This window comes from Bombus huntii, chromosome 10, assembly GCF_024542735.1.
Source record: "Bombus huntii isolate Logan2020A chromosome 10, iyBomHunt1.1, whole genome shotgun sequence".
Taxonomy (NCBI): Eukaryota; Metazoa; Arthropoda; class Insecta; order Hymenoptera; family Apidae; genus Bombus; species Bombus huntii.
The window spans coordinates 13,289,423-13,310,810 of record NC_066247.1 but is presented as its reverse complement, the minus strand read 5'-3'; the positions used below and the strand labels follow the sequence as shown (position 1 = coordinate 13,310,810).

The window sequence follows — 21,388 nt, the reverse complement described above, 5'->3', positions numbered from 1 at the left end:
TTTGTGTGATTGATCCGCGAATTATTATCGTTATTTCATTTTTATTTAATATTGAAATAATATTGAATATTGAATAATATTGAAATAATATTGAAACGTTATTTATTTTATCTCTCGCGTTTCTATATGTATAGGGGAATGTAGGGTAACATGGAACACAAATCTTTTCCTTAGATAAGATTTGACTATTGTGTGATATAATATATCTTACAAAAGAAATCATGTTCTCTTTCCTATAACAAATTCCTTATAATTTTCATGATTCGCTATGGATCCTACGTATTCTCTATAATAAAATAATTCGTCTAAAACAACTCTACGCGTATACAAAAAATCTATGATTGATCGACATTTGTAAAAGGATATGCCAATTCCAACAATAGTCAGAATGCCAAATCTAAATCGCAAATGCAATCCTATGGAGCCAGAGAATATAGCAATCAACGCCACGAGGCGTTGTCCATCGCATAGAAGCGTTCTCACATCGATACTTGCTTCTGTGGAACATACCTGATACGCTCGAAACACGCATCCGATGCATCAGCTATGATGAGATTCGAGCTTATTGTCCGATCACGTTAATGATGTGCTTGAACCAATATCGAAGGAGCAAGGTTTCGATTGGTATTGAACACGACTATGATCAACGACGCGTGGTGTTAATCCTTGATGCCTTGTGCATACCATTTTGCATTCGTTTAATTAAAATTAAATCCACTAACTAAGTCTAACGAAGAGAGAATATTGAAATCTGATCGTTCGTTCGAAGAGAATATATTTTATTTCGTTCGATTAACGCGGAGGTCAATGTTGATCCGATCAATGTAACGTAATATACTGATTATAATTATAATTTATACGTGTAATATAATTTATCAATGCGTAAATTACTTCAATCGTCAATTATGAAATATTGCGCGAATATCGCGTGAGAGCGCTGTATCTTTTTTTTAAAACGTTTGTTTTACCAGTTTGACTATGGTCACAGTGACACAGGAACTTTACGTAAAACCAAACATTTTGGTAGAAATTTTCACGATTAATAGAAGAAATGCTTAGAAATATATTACTCTTACGTCGAAGTATTCTTTAACGATTGATACAGGATGAGGCAAGAAACGATTAATCTTTATGTCAGTTTGAAACTTTATTTCCTAGTTTTTTAACCCTGGAAGGTTTGATCGCGTTCAATAAATCAAGCTACCGACAAATTTCTACGCAATTTTCACTCGAGCCGCAATATTCCACTCAGAAAGCACCGCGAGCTCTTCGTCCTCGCGTCCTTCGGGAATGATTTACGATCCGAAACAGGGTAATCCCAAAGGGGCCAGCTTTTTCCGGCTGACTGCAAACTCGTCTCGTGACTTTTCACTTGCTCGCAACTATCCCTTTGCTTTTTGCACGTGTTTTTTTCGTCTCCGGCGCCGGGTTAACGTATAGGGATGATTTGGTTAAAGGAACGCGTCTCCATACGATTAAAGGTAACATTTGAACTTTCTTGACATATATCGCTCTTCCAGTCCATGATTTATGCAGTCCGCATCTCTTTTACTTTCTGAAATACTATTTATTCCGTGTTATAGGTTACGTAGATATGATTTTACTTCTTACGAAAATCTGGCCGAGGAAGTGTTAATATATTAGTTTTACAAGCACACCTGCCTCTAAAATCTCATCCTTGCCAATTACACTCACGATCCTCCAACAAATACCCACACAGTCTTTCCTAATTACCGAAAGAAAAAGAAAAGAACTTCCTAAGTACGATCGTTTATCACTGCAACAACTGCGAGTATCCACTCTCTGTTTTTGAAACTCTCTGCACGAACGTACAACCCCATTCTTCTCGCCAACTGTATCCAACCTAACCTGTGTACGTAATTTATTTTCCAAAAATATTGTTATTCAAATAATATTACTTGCTATTATGTTTCTCGTGTTATAAAGCAACACAGCAAATAATAAATAAAACGAAAGTTTTATTTGAATTATTATCCGAATAAAAGTTTATTTCGATAACATTCATTGCGCTTTAAGTAAGCCACGAGTAATACGTCGAGGGTCGGTCGGTCGAATCCCGAAGAAGTTAAGTAAGAGAAAGGGTAAAATAAGTAGAAAAGACTCTACGATGGTACTGTCGAAAGTACGGGTCCTTCAAGTGCTAATTCCTAGAAAGGCTCTAACAAGAGATCGAGTAAATCATCCGCAAATGAGATAGGACTAGTTCTAATTGTTCCATCCACGCGTCGAGCCGAATCAAAGGATGTCAAGGACGATTGTCACGTGAACCGAAGGACAGCACGACCACATTGTGTAAAACAAGTGTTTCGTGCTTTCTATTACACCCGATAGGTAATCGTCGCAATTTCCATATAAGTCGCGATAATCAGAATTTGGGAATTTGCTATCACGCGTGAGCACAATTTGCTTTGGTAACAAGGAAAATTGATTTCATTGCCACGACTCACGAGTGGTTTCGCGATAGTTTGCCATTCTTTCAACTCGATCAATTTCCAAATATTCATATATATCTTATATCTATTAAGAATATTTATTTTGATCGAAACAAATATCTATCCATAGTTCTTCCAGATTCGTTCTCTTACGAAATCCACATCTGCTGCACACAATAGCAAAATAGTTCGTAAAAGCTGATCGGTTTTCGCGATTGCTCGTAAAAAGTTATAATATAATAGACGTTGGTAGGATAGCGGACGATTTCGTGAAAGACTTTTCTTTCTTCTCGTTACCGATTCGCCTTCGTCCGTAGTACGACTGTAGAATTCGCGAAGCTCTCTCAATGCCAGTGTCGCAAAGTCTATATCTCCTTTGCATCCTTCGCGTTCGGAAGGAGACCTAGAACGCGGCTGCAAATGAGCCGCGTTGCGATAGACTCAAGGCCCATTGAACAGCGATATATCGATGACACCGAACACCAGGAATCTACGCGTTCGACTCATTTGCCCGTAATTAAAACACCCACGCTGCTTTGATCTCGCGGTCTAAGAGATTCCTGAGGTGCCAAAGTCCTATCCTATCGCTGATTACGCTCTACCACCGTGAAGGTCACTTTCTTTGGTACGTACGTAAGAACGTGTGACAAGATCGTCACGATGAAAATTCCGCCTGGCCGGTGTGAAATTAATCCTGAGATTTTAGCGTTTTTAAGATTAACAACGTGTCCGAAGATTGGACCGCACATATCGATGCAAAATTTGTGCAAGAAAAATCCAGAGAAAAGGAATCTCGGCAGAGATTTGTTTCGTTCGATAAATGTTATAATTGGATATATTTTTGCGTGTTACGAACATTATCTGCATCGTTGCACCTTTACGCTTCCCATAAATACATACACATTCTCAGCCTAGCGATAACTATAGCCGGTACCATTACTTAGAACCTATTTCTAGACTGCGTCTAAAGTCGGCATTGAGAACGAAAGGGTTAACAAATGACATTTAAAGATATCGAGGGCTGTTCCGCAGTTCAGTTTGGAAGGAGGGGAGAGGACAGGACTGAATGAAAGAAAAATCGACTGGAAAATGGATGTTAGGCCAAAATAATGGTATAAGAACCAAAGGTGAAGGTAAAGGTATGCTTTTTGTCACGAGTCATGCCTAGATAAGGCTATCTAGTACAGCCTTGTCCGAAAACCGGAGATATTAGATATTAGATGGATGGACTTTGACGAACGATACCGCTAAATAACTGAATAACATACCTGTTAGTTACGTTCGCTTACTTACTGCTTAAGCAGTACTTCTCTAAAAAATATAGGCTTGTATTTTTCTTTTTACGATTGCATACGGCATAATGTAATCGAGATAAGAACGATCGATGTACCGATCTTGATCTTAACCATAACTTCACTGCGATTTGTAGTTTCATAAATATTCCAAAACTTGCTTGCCGTGTACTTGACCGTACTACTAATAAGCGAATCGCTTAAAAACCGTACTGGTCGATTCCGTAAATTAAAAAACAATGGACGTGATCGTTAAGATTAACAAGATTAACAAGATTAAGAATTTTAGAAAAAGCTGAGCGCAAATATCAATTTCTAGTACAATTCCAATTATAAAAAAGGATTCTGTTTCTAAAAAATCCAAGTGTAAATTATCGAAGAAAACGAAACGTCTTCTTGTCGATCAATGATAAACAGTAGACAAATGATAACTGTAAAAAGCAGGTTTCTCTCGCAACACGAGAGGCTATCGATTCTATATAAAATACGTATTTCCGATCGGATAATCGGCCAAAGTAAAAAAACTATAATTTGTGGCGGAAAACATTTCCGACGAAAGAAGATCGAAATTCGAACATCGTTTTAATGTAATTGCCTTTATTAACGATTTATAACAGAGTTATTTTCCCTAACTTGGGCCGCGATATAAATTATACATTATTATTACATACATACATATGTTACATCTTCTTACAATCACGTTAAATATGGGGAATGCACTTGATGATAGTAACTAACGGACGTTGGAAAGTTCGCGTATTCACAAGGCACAGCTACGTCAAAATGAGAAGCTGATTATTTACTTGAAAAACGGAGAAACACTATGTACATATAAGAACAATTTAATTTTTCATTGGAAATTCGGGATTTGTCAGACCTAAGGAAGATTAAAGCTAGCCATAGAAATTTAGTATAAATTTCCTATTAAACGAAATTTTTTGATTATCTAATAATATTTATATCGAAAATCTGTTTTTCTCATTTTGCTTACGAATCTATATGTACAAAATAGAAACTTTCTTTATATACATAACTAATAATAATTTTTTAAATCACCACACTTTCTTCGACTGAAATATTTTCCATGTGTTTCTGAAATAAATATTCCGCCATAAGATGATCATGACAAAATACAATTACACACACAATCTCTTTCTAACAAGAAAGACAAACTATACAAGTTTTTGATACACGATATTCGCATTTCCAACGTAAAACATATAGCGTACTGTACATAAAAGATTTACATATAAAAAGAACACGATAAATAGCAGGAAGAACGTAGAAAAGATAGAAGCAAGAAACGATAATAACGATAATAACGATAATAAAGTAATAAAGGATCTCAAAGTACCGACAGAGCTTCTAGCGTATTTACATAAATGAACGATTTTCGAATCAACGACGAGTACTTTGGTAACGAGATGACACAATTTCACGCGCAAGAGAAAAGTAGCTCGCTAATTGGAAATGCTTTTTTCCTATCTAGGCGTTTCGTTAATTGGTAACTTCTTGAAGATACAACTCTTCTCAGTCGTACGAAATCCCTGTTCCGAAATAACTGCAACGCGGTAGTGACAGTTAAAGGGAATTAATCTTATTGCTCGTTAAACCGGAGACACCTAACAAAACCATGGACCAGTCACGAACAACGGTATGGACAGTAAGAAAAACTCATGGCCAGGAAGGCTACAATCTTGTTCCTCGTTGGAAGTCCTCCCTTCGTAAAGTCTCGTTTGTCGTTAATACAACATGTGGGTAGATCTTGACAGGCCTGTGAATAAACGTGACGAATTTTAAAATTTTATTTTATCCTCTTTTATCGTATAGAATCGCTAATTACGAGATAGCCTATGTAATGTATTATTATTATTATGTAATTATGTATGTAATATATTATAATGTATTATGTAAACTCGTTTCGAAATAGTAAAACTTAATTCCCTTCTACGTTTCTCAGAAATCTGTCACTTAGGGAAAAAACGCTAACGACTGTTTTATAATCGCTGTTAAAATATATAATGTTATTAATAGTCTATAATAATAATAATTTTTAAATTACCACTTTCCAAAATTTCAAAAGACGAGATAGGTCTGTTGAAGGCCATCGAAAGGAACTTACCACCGTGAAGGGTGGACGTATTTTGCAAAGAGCTAGACAGCGAGATCTCGGTTCCGGGATGTTCGTGTATCACCGTCTCGGTGATATTGTTTTCCGCCTCGGAATGTGCACGCCGATGTTCGCGAGTCATCCCGTCGTTCTTTCGCCTCTTCTCCGTTCCGACGCAGCAACGCTGCTCCCTCTGCAACGTCATCTCCTGCGAGTAAACGGATTCCCCGTTCGAGAACGAGTTGAACCGTTGCCGTCTCTTCGAGGTGGCTTGATTCCCACGTCTTCCAATCACGTTCGAGATCTCGTGATTACTACGGGACATGTCGTTGCTCCTTTCGCGACGCTGCAGAGATTTCAGAGAGTCCTCGTACCCGCTGTGAAGAGGAAACATCCGGGAATGCAAGTGGAAAAAATTAATTAAAGTACCGATGTTGCGTTTCTTTGTTTCTTTAAGCGTTCAGATCACAAATGAACCGATCATAGCCATCGAGAGTTAAAATATACGTTGTTATTTTCTTCCTTCGCGTTTTATTAACCGATCAAGCATGAAATTGAAACCACCACGAAAAAATAATAGAAAGCTGATCTTGCGATACTTATTATGTATTAATACTTACAACGTATTATTGAATTTATCCGTAGAAGATGAAATGGTGTGTGTGAGTGTATGTTTGATGGGATGTTAGAATTTATATGAACAGGGTTTTAGAAGCGAGAATCGTGGGATCGACAAGGATCGCTGCATCAGGTTAACCGTTTCGTTCCTAGTTGGCTTTAAGAAGTTTTATAAAGCTGAATAGATTTGATAGATAAATAATAGACAGAACATAAGAGAAACGATCCTAAACTCTGTTAGAATTATTAGAACTACGATATTAATATTTGCATATGTTACACGCATGGAATTAACTATTATATTTAACAGAAGCTTCGCAAGATTACAAGCGTAAGGAGAAAATTATAAGTGTAAAGGGATTTGAATTTCTTCTTTTCTAATAGCAGGATAAAAGTTTGAAAAATCAGTTTTAGAATATTAGGATGATCGATGAAATTAGTAAGATACATTGAGCGATGAAATTATTTACATTCGCCTAAGCAAATATACGATGTGAATCACCTAAACCTAAATAAATAACGAATACAAAATGCCTGTTAAAATCCTTTTTAGTCATTTTAATTTAGATCTGTTCGCGTAACAACAGTTTCGAACTAGAAATATCGTGCAACTTTTACAAATTTTAACCATTTGCTTGCACGTCCTTTTAGTCGCAAGAACTTCGCAAAAACCCAAAAGAACAGATTTCACAGATAAAAGATTTGCCTGTAGCTCGACGCTCCTACTACACCACGAAATCGAAAGGAACAGTAAACAGCCCTCTCGTCTCATCGAAAATTTTGCGCAGCAGCCCACCTCCGGTGATCATTTATTTCACCTCGATAAGAATAGCGACCAAACGGTTGAATCGATCCGTTCGAAACCTCTTTTCGATTTAGATAGCACAAATAGCCCCGTAAGTAATTCGACTTACTTGCTGCTCTCGCCGCTGGAGGGGCTCGACGAGTGACTGCAGTGGCAGGAGGCGCGCGCCACGATCCCAGAATCCTGACCACTGGAATGCAAGGACGTCGCGGATGCCTCGAGTCCTTTCGGGGTCCCTGTCGTCCTTCCGGCGTGCTTACTACAACCGCCCATCCTGCAACCACCCCCTTGCCTCTCTAGCATCGACATCGCGAAACATATGGGAATTCCCTGATACAGTATTCCCTATATTCGCTGACCAACCTTGCCGACCAGCTTTTCAGGCTGGAATTTCGTTTTCATAATAAATGCATACCTTTCTGTCGCGGCTTTGTTCGATTCCACGGCGAGCCGTGTGTTGTTCGCGTTCACTGAAATTTCAGGCCACGTTCAAATGGATGCGAGGTTAAGGATCGAACCTGTGGTTGTCGCTACTTGATTGAAAACGGCGTTGCGAGGAAATCGCTGATTGGTTTTGGTGTTTAATTTGGGATCATGGTTCTTCTGATTGGATCGTTTGTTAGTTGCGAACGATAGGGCAGGTATCGGGTTAGTTGGTAAGGTTTGAAAGATAATTGCGAGTACTGGGGATAGCGTGTCGTGATCGAAACGTGTTGCGGTATTTGTTTGTGCTTGTTGAATTTTGATCCTGTCGCGTAGAAAGGATTTTGTTAGTTAGATTTTATAGAAAGATTTTAATATCTTGATACGCGTAGCAAATGGAACTTTTTGATTTTTTCCTTTTTTCCTTCTTTTTTTTGTTTCGTTTTATACGATAGTTGCGTAAAGATGGAATTGAAATTAGTTCGGAAACTTATCTTTTGCTCTCTGCGTTTTATAAAAACTACTTATACGTTTAATGCACTGTCGCGCAAGTTTCACACCTTTATAAAACATGCTTCAAGGAATTTGATCGGTAAATATAGCAGGCAGCACTGTATGATACTTTAATTGCATATTTAAATCGCTTGAGCGCCACGTTTATAGTTTAAAATGAAATATACGTTGAAAGCTAATATTATTTTCGTTTCAATAATTTAGTAACTAATATAGCAACTATAGCATCCTTTATTGCGCGGTATCGATCCATACGGACATATGTTTATAGCACGCTTGTAGTTAACCGAGCGATCAGAAGCGGTCTGGCCATAAACGGGCTATACTACATGCTACGACTACTGTCGCATAAAGTCAATACTACGCTTATTTTTTTACGCCTTCTGCACCAAATTTCACATTTATTCGTGTCAACGATTCTTTCGTTGTACCCTTTTCCATCCAGATTCTATTTAAAAAATCAAAAGAATCTACGCTTAATGTTTCTGTAATCTTCGATACGACGTAGAATATGGTCGATGATTTTGCATTCCTCACAGTATTCCAAACCTCTGTTTAAAAAGTATCTTGTTGCTATTTTTTCTACGTGTCCCCCCGATTCATTTCTTCAATTCGATACAACGCAACGAGGATGCACTAACATAAATTGAGAGTAAAAAGCTCGCAGGCGTGAAATACGAGGTAGCATGGCGTATCCAGCTTCGACGAAGAATCGCAAGGTCTGGACGAGTCGTCCAGAAACGCGACGCGATTCTGCTCAGCCGCGCTCAAACGATTTAATACGGTTGGCGATAAAGTATCGCGGAGTCCCTCGCGACGAGAAACGGTTTACGTCGATTAATAGACTTACGCGTGGAAGCGGGCACAATTGGCTCCGTGCTCACAGATGCTCTGTCGCCTCGGCATGTCAGTGCAGAACGGTTCAAGGTCGTAATGAAGGCCATCGACGAAGGTCGGGAACAAAGGCGGCTTCTGTAGCGTGGCGGCCGGATCTGCCAAAGCGAATCCAATCGGACTGGTGGTCGAGAACATCGCTTTCTCCCGACGTCTGCGACTAACCAATGAATTTCGGATAACTACGTTTCCAGGATTGACTGCTACTCGATTGCCCGGTATTCGGGTAGCGGATGTAGCAAGTTAAGATCGATAAACATGTTTTTCTAGGAAATTCGGTGTGACAATCAACGATAAAACTATCAAATTTATAAAAATGACGCGTTTCAGACCTTTTGTTTTAGTAGTCGTCAAACGTATACACAGATACTCCTGGCAAGACTGATATAGATTTGTAAAATGGATCCCTTTAAAAAATGAGTAATATTTCTTTTAAATTTGAATTCTCTACTCTAGCTTGCCCTGGCGGTAATAAATAATATATCGTTTCACGTTAAAAGTATCGAAACGTTATCGCACGCGTGTCAATAATTCACCGCCTCTGTCTCTTTTGCATACAGTTCCCATTTCTGTTCTGTGTATCGCTGTGCTAAATCACGTTTTAAAACTAAAATCGCTGGTCTTTAATGAAAACGATTCCTCGATGCTATTTTTACGAAATATACTTTAACGCTTAAACCGGAGTTAAATTTTGTACGCCGTACCGTTTATTTCTGCGAACGCATGTAACGCAGAGTGCAGTAACAAGGGCACCGACAAAGACGACACAGCCAAGCACTACCGCACCCACTTCCAGGGTAGATAGAAGGTAACGATGATTACCCCGACGCGGAGAGCTTCCGGCAATGTCCAGGACGCCGTACTCGTCCAACTCGCGCTTGATCTCCGTTTTCTTCGTGTTGAACACGCTGAAAGAACATGTCCGTGCGCGGCATGTAATTAATTAACAACAAAATCACCGCTTGACAGTTTCCTTAGGAATTGTGCTTTTGCGCACATCTCACGTATTTCCATTATTCGTTTACGAATCTATATACTTCTTTAGATATCTTTACGTTATCATGGTAGCAAAACACGATGTAATTTTGTTTCGTAATTATCTTTGTTACCATGATTTTGGTTTTATCAATGGTAAAACGATTCGTTAAAATTTAAGGTTTACTTACTCGTGCAGTGTATCCATATCTATCATGACATTTAAATGAGGATCGATCGCATAAAGGTAAACATCGGTGCTACAAATAAAAAATATAGATTAATACATAGAGCGAAGTTTCACGTTTAATTTTAAGATTGAATAATGTTCGAATCGCTTACGACGTAGCATCGATCAGATTCCTTTCGATGTGTGGCTCTAGCTTCCTCACTCGAACGTCCAAACCAGTCACATTTTGTAGTATTCTAAATTAAATTAAAGATAGCCTAACGTTGTATCGGTATCGAAGAAACATACTTTGTATGAAAAATTTACAAATATAATCGGTGTAACACTCGCTTAAATTCCAATACAACCGTCTCGCTTAAATTTTAGCGATCTACCGAAACTAACTTCTCGCTATTCAGTTTCTTGAGCGTAACGTAAATTCATCGACAAAGACGGTAACATACAACATCTTTCCTACTTGCTCTCCTTAAATCTGTTCCTTTTCCCCGAGTTTCTTTATCAAATTCCTGGAATACGATTACTGCGTGTTTCATGATCAATTACAATCGGTATCCTGATTTATTAGAATTTAAGCAAGCGTTACTGCAGCAGTGGCCATTCCTCCTACTCTTCTCGGGACACCCTCGTTTTCGGGAACACGATAAATCACAAGAAAATCGTTATTCGATAACAAACGCTTCAACTCTTACAGTAAATACATGTATAAATACTCACGAGGTGATGTTCTCCAATTGCGGCTCGATATCAATGGGTCTCCGACCAACAACCATCACGACTTGTTTCTGATCATCCAACACGTACACCTTGGAACAAACCATACGGTTAGATAACGCGACAAGAGACAGACGAGTTTTGAACAATTCGAGACAGGGAAACCCCGTCTTCTTCACGGGGAAATTAACTTTTGCTGTACCTCGAATTCCAACGACGGATAATTAAGAGAGTCGGATGGAACGCAATGCCAAAGCACAAGAGAGAGAGAAAGAGCAAGACTTACAAAGACATTGGCGATACTGCTGCGACCATTTTCGGCGCCCCTTCTGTCGGTGGCCTTCACGTCGAAGCCGAAAACGCGTCCAGTGTCACGGCCAAAGCTCGCCACGGATCGTACTTGACCGCTCAGTGGGTCAATGGCAAATCGTGGCGCGTCCTCCCGTCCGAGAATTTGATACCGGATCTCGGCGTTTGCTCCCTCGTCCGGGTCTTCTGCCTGGCCGAGTGATTAATCGGTTTATTCGACTTTTCTTATGCATCTGTTATTCGAATGTTCCTGATGGCGTGAGAGCTTACGGAGGGAGGAATAGAAGGACACTGTCGTTCCGAAAATGATATTATTTTGTAAAGCATCGCAAAAAGGATCGGACATATGTAGTCGAATTAATTTGGAACATCAGAATGTCGTCGATCGTTGGAAAAAAGATGTATATCGATATTGTCAAATGCACTATCTAAATTCGGGAACTTTCTTAACACCGAGACCCTCTTCTGTGTTCAATGCCTTACAAAATGATCTTTCAAAAGAAGCATAAATAAGAAGAGAAAAATTAACGAAACGACCGGAGAACAAAAGAAAGCGTGATATGCTAAAGGACAAGAAAGCGGCGTCTTCCGCGACATGTATGAAAAGCAAAGTAGAGAGAGAGAGAGACAGAGAAGCGAAATGAAGTCAAAAGCGACGGAGGCTCACAGCGGAACCACACACAATGGGACACAACACGCGTGTAGACGTACCTCCACTTTGACAACCTCATACCCATAATGGGCAGTGGTAGGTATCGCGGCGAGGATGGGTCGACCCTTTGATTTGAATCTGGGCGCATTGTCGTTAACATCCTTCACCCTGACAACGACCCTGGCCTCGTTAGGTGCTAGACCATTCAGTCTTTCGCCAACAACCGGGTAAATCATCACGGACATCCCGCGACCTATCTTCACCCTGTCGACCCTGACCTTCGCCTCGTATCGATCGTTCACCTCTCTGTCCACATCTGTCATCAGGTACAACGAGCCGTTCTTTGGGTCGATCGAGAAGTGTTCTCGCGCCTTCGTGTCATCTGCGACGATGCTGTATCTGTTGGAAATTTTAATAATCGGCTGTAATGGAATACTACGTGGTCGAATCGCTCGAGTTAGCACGTGATTTTGAAGCTTTAGGGTAGATAGGGGTCTGTTCCTTACAGCCTTCTCGCTGGAAGGTAGCCTTGCATTATTCACTTCGCGAGTACCTGACGCTTAAAAATACGCTGTTGTGTTCTACTAGCATACCTTATATGTTCGCTTTGCTGACCATCGGCTAGATCCAATTGTGCGACCAAAATCGGCACCGGAACGTTCTCCTCGATTTCTACTTCGTAATACCGATGTCTAAAAGAGGGTGTTTTCTGCACCTCGTTCTCCGCATCTTCCTCGTCGTCGTCCACATTCAACACGGTAACGATCACGACTGCGGTGGATGTCAGACTGACCGGAGACCCTAAATCACTAGCAGTGACCAGTAATCTATGACTTTTCCTAGTCTCGTAATCCAGATTAGCAATCGTCGTGATGACACCTTCTTTACTATCGATAGCAAAATACTGCTTCTCAGGCTGTCCTTGATGACTCAAGTCGAAGAGGATCAACCCATTTCCATTTCCAGCAAAATCCGAATCATTAGCGTATACCTTGATCACTTGACTGCCAATAGGACTATTTTCAAAGATCGATGCGTGGTAGACCGGTACGAGATCTCCATTTTCATTCTTCTCGATTTCGTGATAATTGTAGAACATAGGTGGATTGTCATTGACATCCAACACGTTCACTTCTACCTCCACGGTAGAACTTAATCTTGGAGAGCCATTATCACGAGCCATGACCACGAAACGATGAGTAGCTGCAGTCTCCCTGTCCAAAACTCCAGTGACTCTAATTATTCCTTCGTAAGGAGCAACGTTAAAGATCCTAGACACGTTCGCAGGATCCTCCAGGTTCTCATTACCGGAGACAGCTTCGTAACTGACGTTTGCATTGACTCCAAAGTCTGCATCAATGGCTCGAACAGCGCCCAAATTGTAGCCAGTGTAACTTCCTTCTGGCACGTCAAAAGTATACCAAGACTTGTCAAAGATCGGCGCATGATCGTTCACGTCTACCACGTGGATCCTTATGGTGATATTGTCAGATAGTTGTCCAGAATCTTTCGCTAGGACGAACAAACGAATGCTCTTCTCAGCTGGAAGTCCTCTGGCTACTGATATTTCAGCCGACCTTAGATCCAAATGAAAGTATCTACGGTTGGTGGTGTCGAATCGTCGTGACTTTACGTCGTCTCCGGAAGTCGTCTCGTTCCCCAGGCTGTACGTTATCGCGGCGTTTGTTCCCTCGTCCTTGTCCTCCGCGAGCAGGCGTATTATCGGCGCGCCGATGGTCGCATTCTCTGGCACGAGAAGAAGAGGCGAACGACGGCTGTTCGGTGGCTGACTTCCGGCACCGGGCTCGCTCGTATCAAGCACGTCGTTCCCCTCGAACGATGCCTCGGTATCGGGTTCGCTCGACACGCGAACACCTTGATCGGGGAGCACGATCATTCGGATAAAACTCGGAGGATTGTCGTTCACGTCGGTTACTATTATCTTCAGCTGCGCTTCGGATGTTAAACCGCCTGCAAAAATCAAATGAATAGGCAGGAAGAATGGAATATTACTCTCACGATCTTTTTTGAATGTTCGATAAGTATTATTTTTGCATGAAAGTTTCAGAGAAATTCGCTATTCTTTTCGTTTGTTAATTACGTGGTCTTCATAAAGTTTGAAAAATGTTTGTAAGTGAAAGTTCTTTTACTTTTTGCGAATTTTGACGACCGACGATACTGACGTCTTCGATTATGCGGAGATTTTAGGATCGAATGTAAATTTCTGTGGAACACGGTTTGCCAATTTTAGTCTAAAACTTTAACTAAATACCATACACGTTCCTAAAAGGAGTTTCTAAAACTATTATTAGATTTCTACGATTTACAATCTTAAAAGTTCGAGTAGCGCAAGAATTTCCTTCTACGTTAAAAACATATTTAGAATTCTCGTTTGTATCTCTTTGAATTTTCCTAAGCTCTAAGTTCTGCGTTCGCTATTAGCAGAAAAGAAAACTTACCACTGTCTTTAGCAACGATCGTGAAACTATAGTTTGCTTTCACTTCCCTGTCTAGCGTGCGGTCATCGATTCCTTCGAAGTACACTAAACCCGTAGTTGGATGGATTCTAAACAGTTCGCTTCCCTCGCCGTGAAGGCTAAAGACAAAGTTCCGATTGACGCCTTCGTCTTTGTCAGTAGCCGCGATAGGTATCGATAAGTTCACTTTTGTTCCGGCTGGACTGTTCTCCAGAATTCGACCCTCGTACAGTGGCATTGTGAATTCTGGCGCATGATCGTTCTCGTCGAGGACGATCACGCTGACCTGCAGTAAAATTCGCTATGTTAAACATTTCCATATAACAAATTTCTTCAAAAGATATTCTTCTTCTTACATTTTTCAAAGAATTATAAAGTTCCACGAATTCGCACAAAGTTCGCTTGTAAAAGTCACAAAGAAATTAATAACACATTGTTAATAGCCTTGCTACTACCTTACTTGCGAATATTAAATAATCTAAGAATACGATTGAATCGATTTATCAAGATTAATCGGAAACTGCAAATAATTCTGTCTCAGCCGTATTTGATATTTCCTACGATTTCACATCAGCGAAATTAGAAACTCCGCATTTACGGAATTCTTGTTGAAAATGTACAAACCGTAATTTATATGTTCGACAAACAGGCGTTATAAACGTTATCCTTGGAAGCGATTTTAATTTATGTGTCAGAAACACGGGACAATAGCGAAGCAAGTAGTACTTTGAATTTAAATACTCGTACAGCATGCGTCGCGCTAACTGAATAAATGTTAATATTCGTACTAAACATAAAAGAGGTCGCGCAAATAAGTGCTTAAATTTTATTTGTCTCCCGTTGCGTTAAATATTTGGAAGGTCCTCGATGGTGTATGAAACGAAACACCAAATATATCTGCAACAAAATGATCCTTGGACCAAGCGCATAAACGCGACCTTCGTTCGAATTTTTAAATTAAAAATTGTTGAACATCATCTCCACGTCCTTGGAACTTCTATTAACTTTCACGAGCGAATATTCCAAAAGTTGAATCCGCAAACATATTACGGTTCGAGGGTGACATTCTGAGCACCTGCCGGAGAGTAGACGAGAATCGATTTTATAGCCTCGCCAGGTATGGAACGAGGTAAAGATAAACCCCTGCAAATTCGTTTTTTCACCCTCCTAAATATCGTAATATGTATTTTACTTTTGACATTTTAAATATTTTTTGACATTTTAAATATACATTCTATGCGCTCTTCGTACGTTTCAATTTCCCATAAATGCATAAAAATCTATAATATTCTATGCTGTTTGAGACTAAACTCTATAAAAATTGCTATGTTACTATCATAACTGTAAAGAATGTCTACTTGCCAAAAATTCCTCGCTAAAACACCCAAAAAACTCGCTGACCCTATGGAAATGTTCAGCCAAACCAATCATCCTACGCAAACATTTCTAACTAAACTACCAAAGACACTTTCTTCCCTTTCACATTCTCTATCCACAAGAAATCTCGCTAAGTGCCATTTGCCGACAACCACGCGCCACTGCCATACAATCTCACTTCTACGCCATATTAAACATCCATGGAACTTGGAACGTAAAATTAATTACTAAGAGGGAACTTACTTGGAAGACGCCGACGCCGCGTGGACTCTCTGCAATCACAGTGATGCTGTAATTCTGCCTCGTCTCGCGATCGAGACCCTTGGGCGCGTACAGGGCGCCATCCTCCGTGATCGAGATGTCGGGTACATCCTGCTGATTGACGATAAAGAACCGAGTGCCAGCAGTGGCCGCGCCGGTTCCATTCTGGGGAAGCACTTGCCCGATGTACGCACCAGCTACGTTCTCCTTCGCGTGGAACACCAAAGGAGCGGTGGTCGTTCCCCTGCAATCAACGGTCGACGACTTTTCGACAAGCAAACAGAAATCCACGGAGCCAACGACTTTTGCCCTTTTAAACTTGGAAATGGAACGAGTAAAATCGAAAGACGACACTTTTTTCGTCTATCGGTTGAAATTCGCTGATGATTTTTAAAGGGGTGCACAATCCTGATACGTATAAATGCTTGAGAATTTTGTTTTTAATAATTAGAACATAGAAAATTTAGATTCTCTAGGGTGATAGTGATTTTAACTTTATTTTGGAATTTTTGTAATGGCAAATGTTGCGAAAAAGCAAAGTTGGAATATCGATAGTTTGCCACTGTTCCTGGCGAGGACAGGAACGTTTAAAATGAAAAATTCTTTCGTTTCGTAGAGTAAGTCCTAGTATCCAAAACATAGCGTAGAAGTTCCCAATAAATTTGAACGATTCAGTTTAAATCGTAGGACTAGCGCGAGACAGATGTCTGGTCGTGAATACGGACAAGACTGGAGTTAAAAGCTAAATAAATCTAATTAATTTTTCTAAATCCACAGCTTTCAAGTATCGGAATTACGCTTTATATTTCTATTGAGAATCTTCGCTTCCGATACTTTACCGTACTGACTGCTCGGTTCTAAAAAACTGTCTGCCAATAGGTTACGAACAACGAATGCAAGTTTGTACGTATATCCGCTATCAACACTGCAAATCTCCGTTCCTCCTTGTTACGTGGAAACAAAATCAAATTCCAACCTACATTTCGTTCGAGGCTCGTTAAAAAGTCGTCCGTATATACCAGAAGAATTTTACTTACTTCGTAAAGATGCCTCGTTCGTCGTTAGGGTCTACCACGTGGATGGACACGTTAGTAATCAACATGAGGTCTCTCTCGTCCGTGACGATCGCTTCGAAGTCGTAGGTCAATCTATCGAATCGTTCGATCTCCTCGACCACGGTGATCGTTCCCGAACGCTCCTCCACGGCAAACGGGACTAAAATTCCATAAATGTATGCGCTATGTGTCGCGTATTAGGCTGAGAAGAACAGTCCTCTTTCGTTTCGTGTTAGGCGAAGCTTATTGGATCGTTAGGCGTTAGGCGAGATCAAAGTTATCGGCTTTAACTCTACGTAACGCGAATTTTATACCGCCTCTGGATATTCTAGAAGGAAGTTTGCAGATACTCTCGGTATATTGGAAATATTCGGGGGAAGGTATTGATTCGAGATGGGCTATTAAGTGCTGGTTGATGTCGAATGCAAAAGCGGAGAATTAATGGACACAGAGCGGTGGCTAAGTGGTTAGTAATGTATTTTTGGTTGAATCGATGTATCGATATTCCTACTGATATTTCATTATTTTTGTTGAAAGGATTATATCGTAATGGGAAGAAGATCTTTTTCGGATACGAACTGAAAAAACGTTCCATATAAATAATATCGAAATTCAATTATTTCTCGTCGTTTAATTTTAACACTTTAAAAGCCAAAAAATGTATCCGTTTAACAGAGTAAAAAGAAGGATAAGGACAAGGGTGAAAATCTAATTTTACAAATATAAAATGCGAGAGAACCATCGAATAACGCACCTGTTGATTAATTAATTTCTTCGAAATACGTACCACCCTCCTCGTAGCTGTGTAAAAGATCGTAGATCAGGTCGTTGGTCTTTACGGCGTCGTTCAAACGTATCTGACCGACGCTAGTACCGACTGCCACATTGGCACCGACCCAAAATTCATAAGGAGCCCCCACGAAGTCCGGCTCGAGCGATTCCGGCCCTAAGACGAAGAAGAAACGTGTAAGAGGACTTTGTATTTTTTGACAAATCGCGCTGAAAACGTGCAACGATCGGCGGGACGCGTGTTTGCGCTGGAAATTGGCGCCAATCGTTTCGGCCGCGATAAAAGTTTCCTGAAACCTTGGAAGCATAGCGTGGAACGGTCCGCACGAAAATATTTCGTGATTTCCTTTGTCACGCGTGGCAAAAGTATGATCGATTGTGACGTATGGGAAATATTTGTGTGACATTTGGAGAATATTCTTCTAATACGAAGCGTAGCTTTTCTACGATCGATGAAGCGCGTTTCTTGAAATATTGGTAGATTTTCGTGATTTGGATAAAAAGTAAAAGATCTAAAATAAAGTCCAAGTGTGTATACGGTTAGTTGCGAGAATCAGTTTAATTTGTTCGATTAGGAGCGTTCGTTTAAGGAAATACGTTAAAATTTTGATTAATAATTTCATTTAGCTCCTAGTCTCGTTTCGATTAGTCGATACTCGCCCAGTCGATGATGCCCAAGTTTGCTACACGTTACGAACAAATAAAGCTCACCATTCGATCTGAAAACATCCACAGTAACCACAGCTAGGGAGAATCTCCTCTCGCTCGGATTCGCCGGTTGATCCGCCGCCTCGACGAAGATCGCGTGCCTTCCCTCGAGGATCGGACTCTCGGCGACCGTAATCATACCGGTGATTTCATCCACCATAAACGGTGGTGTGCGAGTCGTCGAGTTCCCCGGTTTCTGCAATCTGTATCTTACCATGCCATTGGGACCCAGGTCGTCATCGACCGCATACACCTGGCCAAGCACCGTGCCCACTTTATAGTCCGTTTTAGCAACCAGCTCGTAGAGATTGCCAGGCACGAAGATCGGATTGTTGTCATTGGCGTCGAGCAATGTCACCTCGACGTCCACGGAAGAACCATCCATTTTCCGCGACCCGTTGCGTAAAACGACGCTAGGTTTTCTCTCGATCGCCACGACCTTCATTCGTAGATGATCGCGCTTCTCTCGATCGAGAACCGACTGGTCCTTCACCGTTAACCAACCGGATTTAGCGTCGACTGAGAACGCACCGGATGGATCTCGAAGTTCGTAATCGAACTGTCCATTCTCGTCTTGGTCCTTGTCACGCGCAATCACTTGCAACACACTGAAGCCATTCGGCAGATTCTCTACGATGCTGATATTATACAGGTCCACCTCGAATTCGGGAAGATTGTCGTTTAGGTCTAGAACTTCCACCTCGACGCGAGCACCCGCTGTCTTCAAGGGGTTGTCCACTTGGGAAGCATGAATTTGTAGAACGAAAGTGTTGGATGGTAGATTTCGTTCGGCGTCCAGATCGATCGGACGTTTGAGGTACAGGGTAGCGTTCTTTGGATCCAAGTGAAAGAAACCGCGTTCGTTGCCAGATATTATGTCATACCGTACAGACATGTTTATGTTCCTGTCGCAGTCGGTAGCTTGGATCGGTGTGGAGAAGTTGATCTGTTTGAAGATCGGGTATTCCTAGAAATATATAGACTATTGAAGAATGAAAGACTTTGCGCGTAAAACAATTATTTAGCAAATTCATCGTTTCGCAGAAAAATACCAAGACAGCCTGTATGTGACTTCGCCCATCCAAAAATTCACGTTAGAAACTCTCGGAAGTAAGCTCGATAACTTATTGTATAAACCTTCTCAGCCCGCGATTAACCTTTAGCCACTTGTCTACCAGCTTCTTCGTATACCGATCGTCGTACGTGCATCGATCATACGCGTAGAGAATTATTATTAGAAACTTCCGAGAAGCTACGTAATATAGAGACGAGTTTGACCAACTAACTCGAAACGCGTCGATGTAATATATATGCATAAATCGGGAAGGAAAGGTAATATACCGATCGAACGCGCTTTCGCGAGTCTGATACTCTACGTCATCAAGCCTGAGAGTTGAAATCGCGCCGAATGAATCTCGGCAAACGACTCGCAGCAGCGCGCATTGCTCGAAAGTCGAACAAGTCGCGATAAATATCGCGGCGTACGTTGCTGCACGATCGTGTTTCCCTTCGCAACGAAATTTATACCTCAAGGTTCCCCGTGCAGAAAACTGTTAACCTCTGACATTCCCGCAATGTGGCACAGCCTAGATTGCGAGCGTCGCGTGTAACACAAACGATAAACGGGTCCATTCGTCGCGACGAACAGCGTCGTTAAACACCCGCCATATCGATAGCCAACGATATTTCTAAACAAAGGTTTTCCGAACGAATTGCCATCACAATCACATCTGTTGTACGCTGTCTACTGGCGAAGGAATTGATTTTTAAGAGTTCGCTGCAGGTTTCGGTAGGCGTGGATGCAGGTTGCGATATAATAACACTTTCTGAGAGATTTTCTTTCAAACCGGTATTTACAATCCGCATTTCGAATAAAATCTGCTCGATTCAAGAGAGTAGTAAATACCGCTTGGAATTATTAACTTGTTATTAATCCGTACACTTTGATAAAAAGTGGAAGCGACTTGATTTTTATGGACAGTGGTATAAACACACAGTAACGCCATTTTACGATTGCGTAACAAAATAATTCCCGTCACTGGTTAATTATGATTGGTTTTATATAGTTACACCGTGATGCTTTCTACCGCGAAATTACACACTGTTCCATACAATTACGCCATACCGGCGCAATCAGCTGATTACCGTTTTTCAATACTTTTACGAATTTTCGATTTCGTGACGCGTTAGATAACTCGCTTGGATACTGGACAAGAGTTGTTTTAAGAACGTTAGATTCTTTAGGTGAAAGAAACTGATTAACTCTTGGACGACGAAGAGATTTCACGATTTTAGATGACTATCAGTGATTGTGAGAGTGTAATAATTATACCACGCGTATTTTACGTTCTTTGTATCGTGCAGTTACATATATTTGAAACATTTCTTATCCTATAGCAATTACTCTAATAAGTAGAATGATTTACACGTGTAATTCGCAGAACATATATTAACGTCTTCCACGGATAAAGAGAATCGTAGGCATATGTGTTAATTGAATATTTTGCTGTTTGAGAAATCTAATTATTATTATCGTATAATTTAAAGATTTATAACTGTCACATGACCAATGTCAATGCTTTCATACTTTCGTCGATGGTTATAATATAATATACGTCGAAATATTAGTCTCGTTACGTTTGACTACAGTCTACTTTATTCATAGAGATTTGAAAATTTATAAGCGAATCCTTTATCTTATATGTCATTTCTTACGCTTACTTCGTATTCGAATAAGAAAAACGCTCGTACTACACGCCCTTTGTAATAACAATAA

At 40.5% G+C, this 21,388-nt stretch overlaps 1 protein-coding gene across 1 annotated transcript in view; it reads right to left on the bottom strand.

Annotated features, from left to right (window-relative positions):
• Window positions 1-4,330: 4,330 nt before the first annotated feature.
• Window positions 4,331-21,388, bottom strand: part of LOC126870427 (cadherin-89D) — a 37,565-nt gene continuing 20,507 nt past the window's right edge. The window contains exons 8-23 of the mRNA XM_050628134.1: window positions 18,616-19,579; window positions 17,903-18,061; window positions 17,098-17,275; window positions 16,043-16,304; window positions 14,405-14,708; window positions 12,539-13,916; window positions 12,005-12,344; window positions 11,271-11,483; window positions 10,988-11,076; window positions 10,426-10,509; window positions 10,275-10,343; window positions 9,813-10,016; window positions 9,065-9,268; window positions 7,388-7,552; window positions 5,868-6,232; window positions 4,331-5,519 (exon numbers count right to left, since the gene is read on the bottom strand). Coding sequence (XP_050484091.1) covers window positions 5,488-5,519; window positions 5,868-6,232; window positions 7,388-7,552; window positions 9,065-9,268; window positions 9,813-10,016; window positions 10,275-10,343; window positions 10,426-10,509; window positions 10,988-11,076; window positions 11,271-11,483; window positions 12,005-12,344; window positions 12,539-13,916; window positions 14,405-14,708; window positions 16,043-16,304; window positions 17,098-17,275; window positions 17,903-18,061; window positions 18,616-19,579 — 5,010 coding nt within the window. The 3' untranslated portion in view covers window positions 4,331-5,487. The remainder of the gene's footprint in view (window positions 5,520-5,867; window positions 6,233-7,387; window positions 7,553-9,064; window positions 9,269-9,812; window positions 10,017-10,274; window positions 10,344-10,425; window positions 10,510-10,987; window positions 11,077-11,270; window positions 11,484-12,004; window positions 12,345-12,538; window positions 13,917-14,404; window positions 14,709-16,042; window positions 16,305-17,097; window positions 17,276-17,902; window positions 18,062-18,615; window positions 19,580-21,388) is intronic.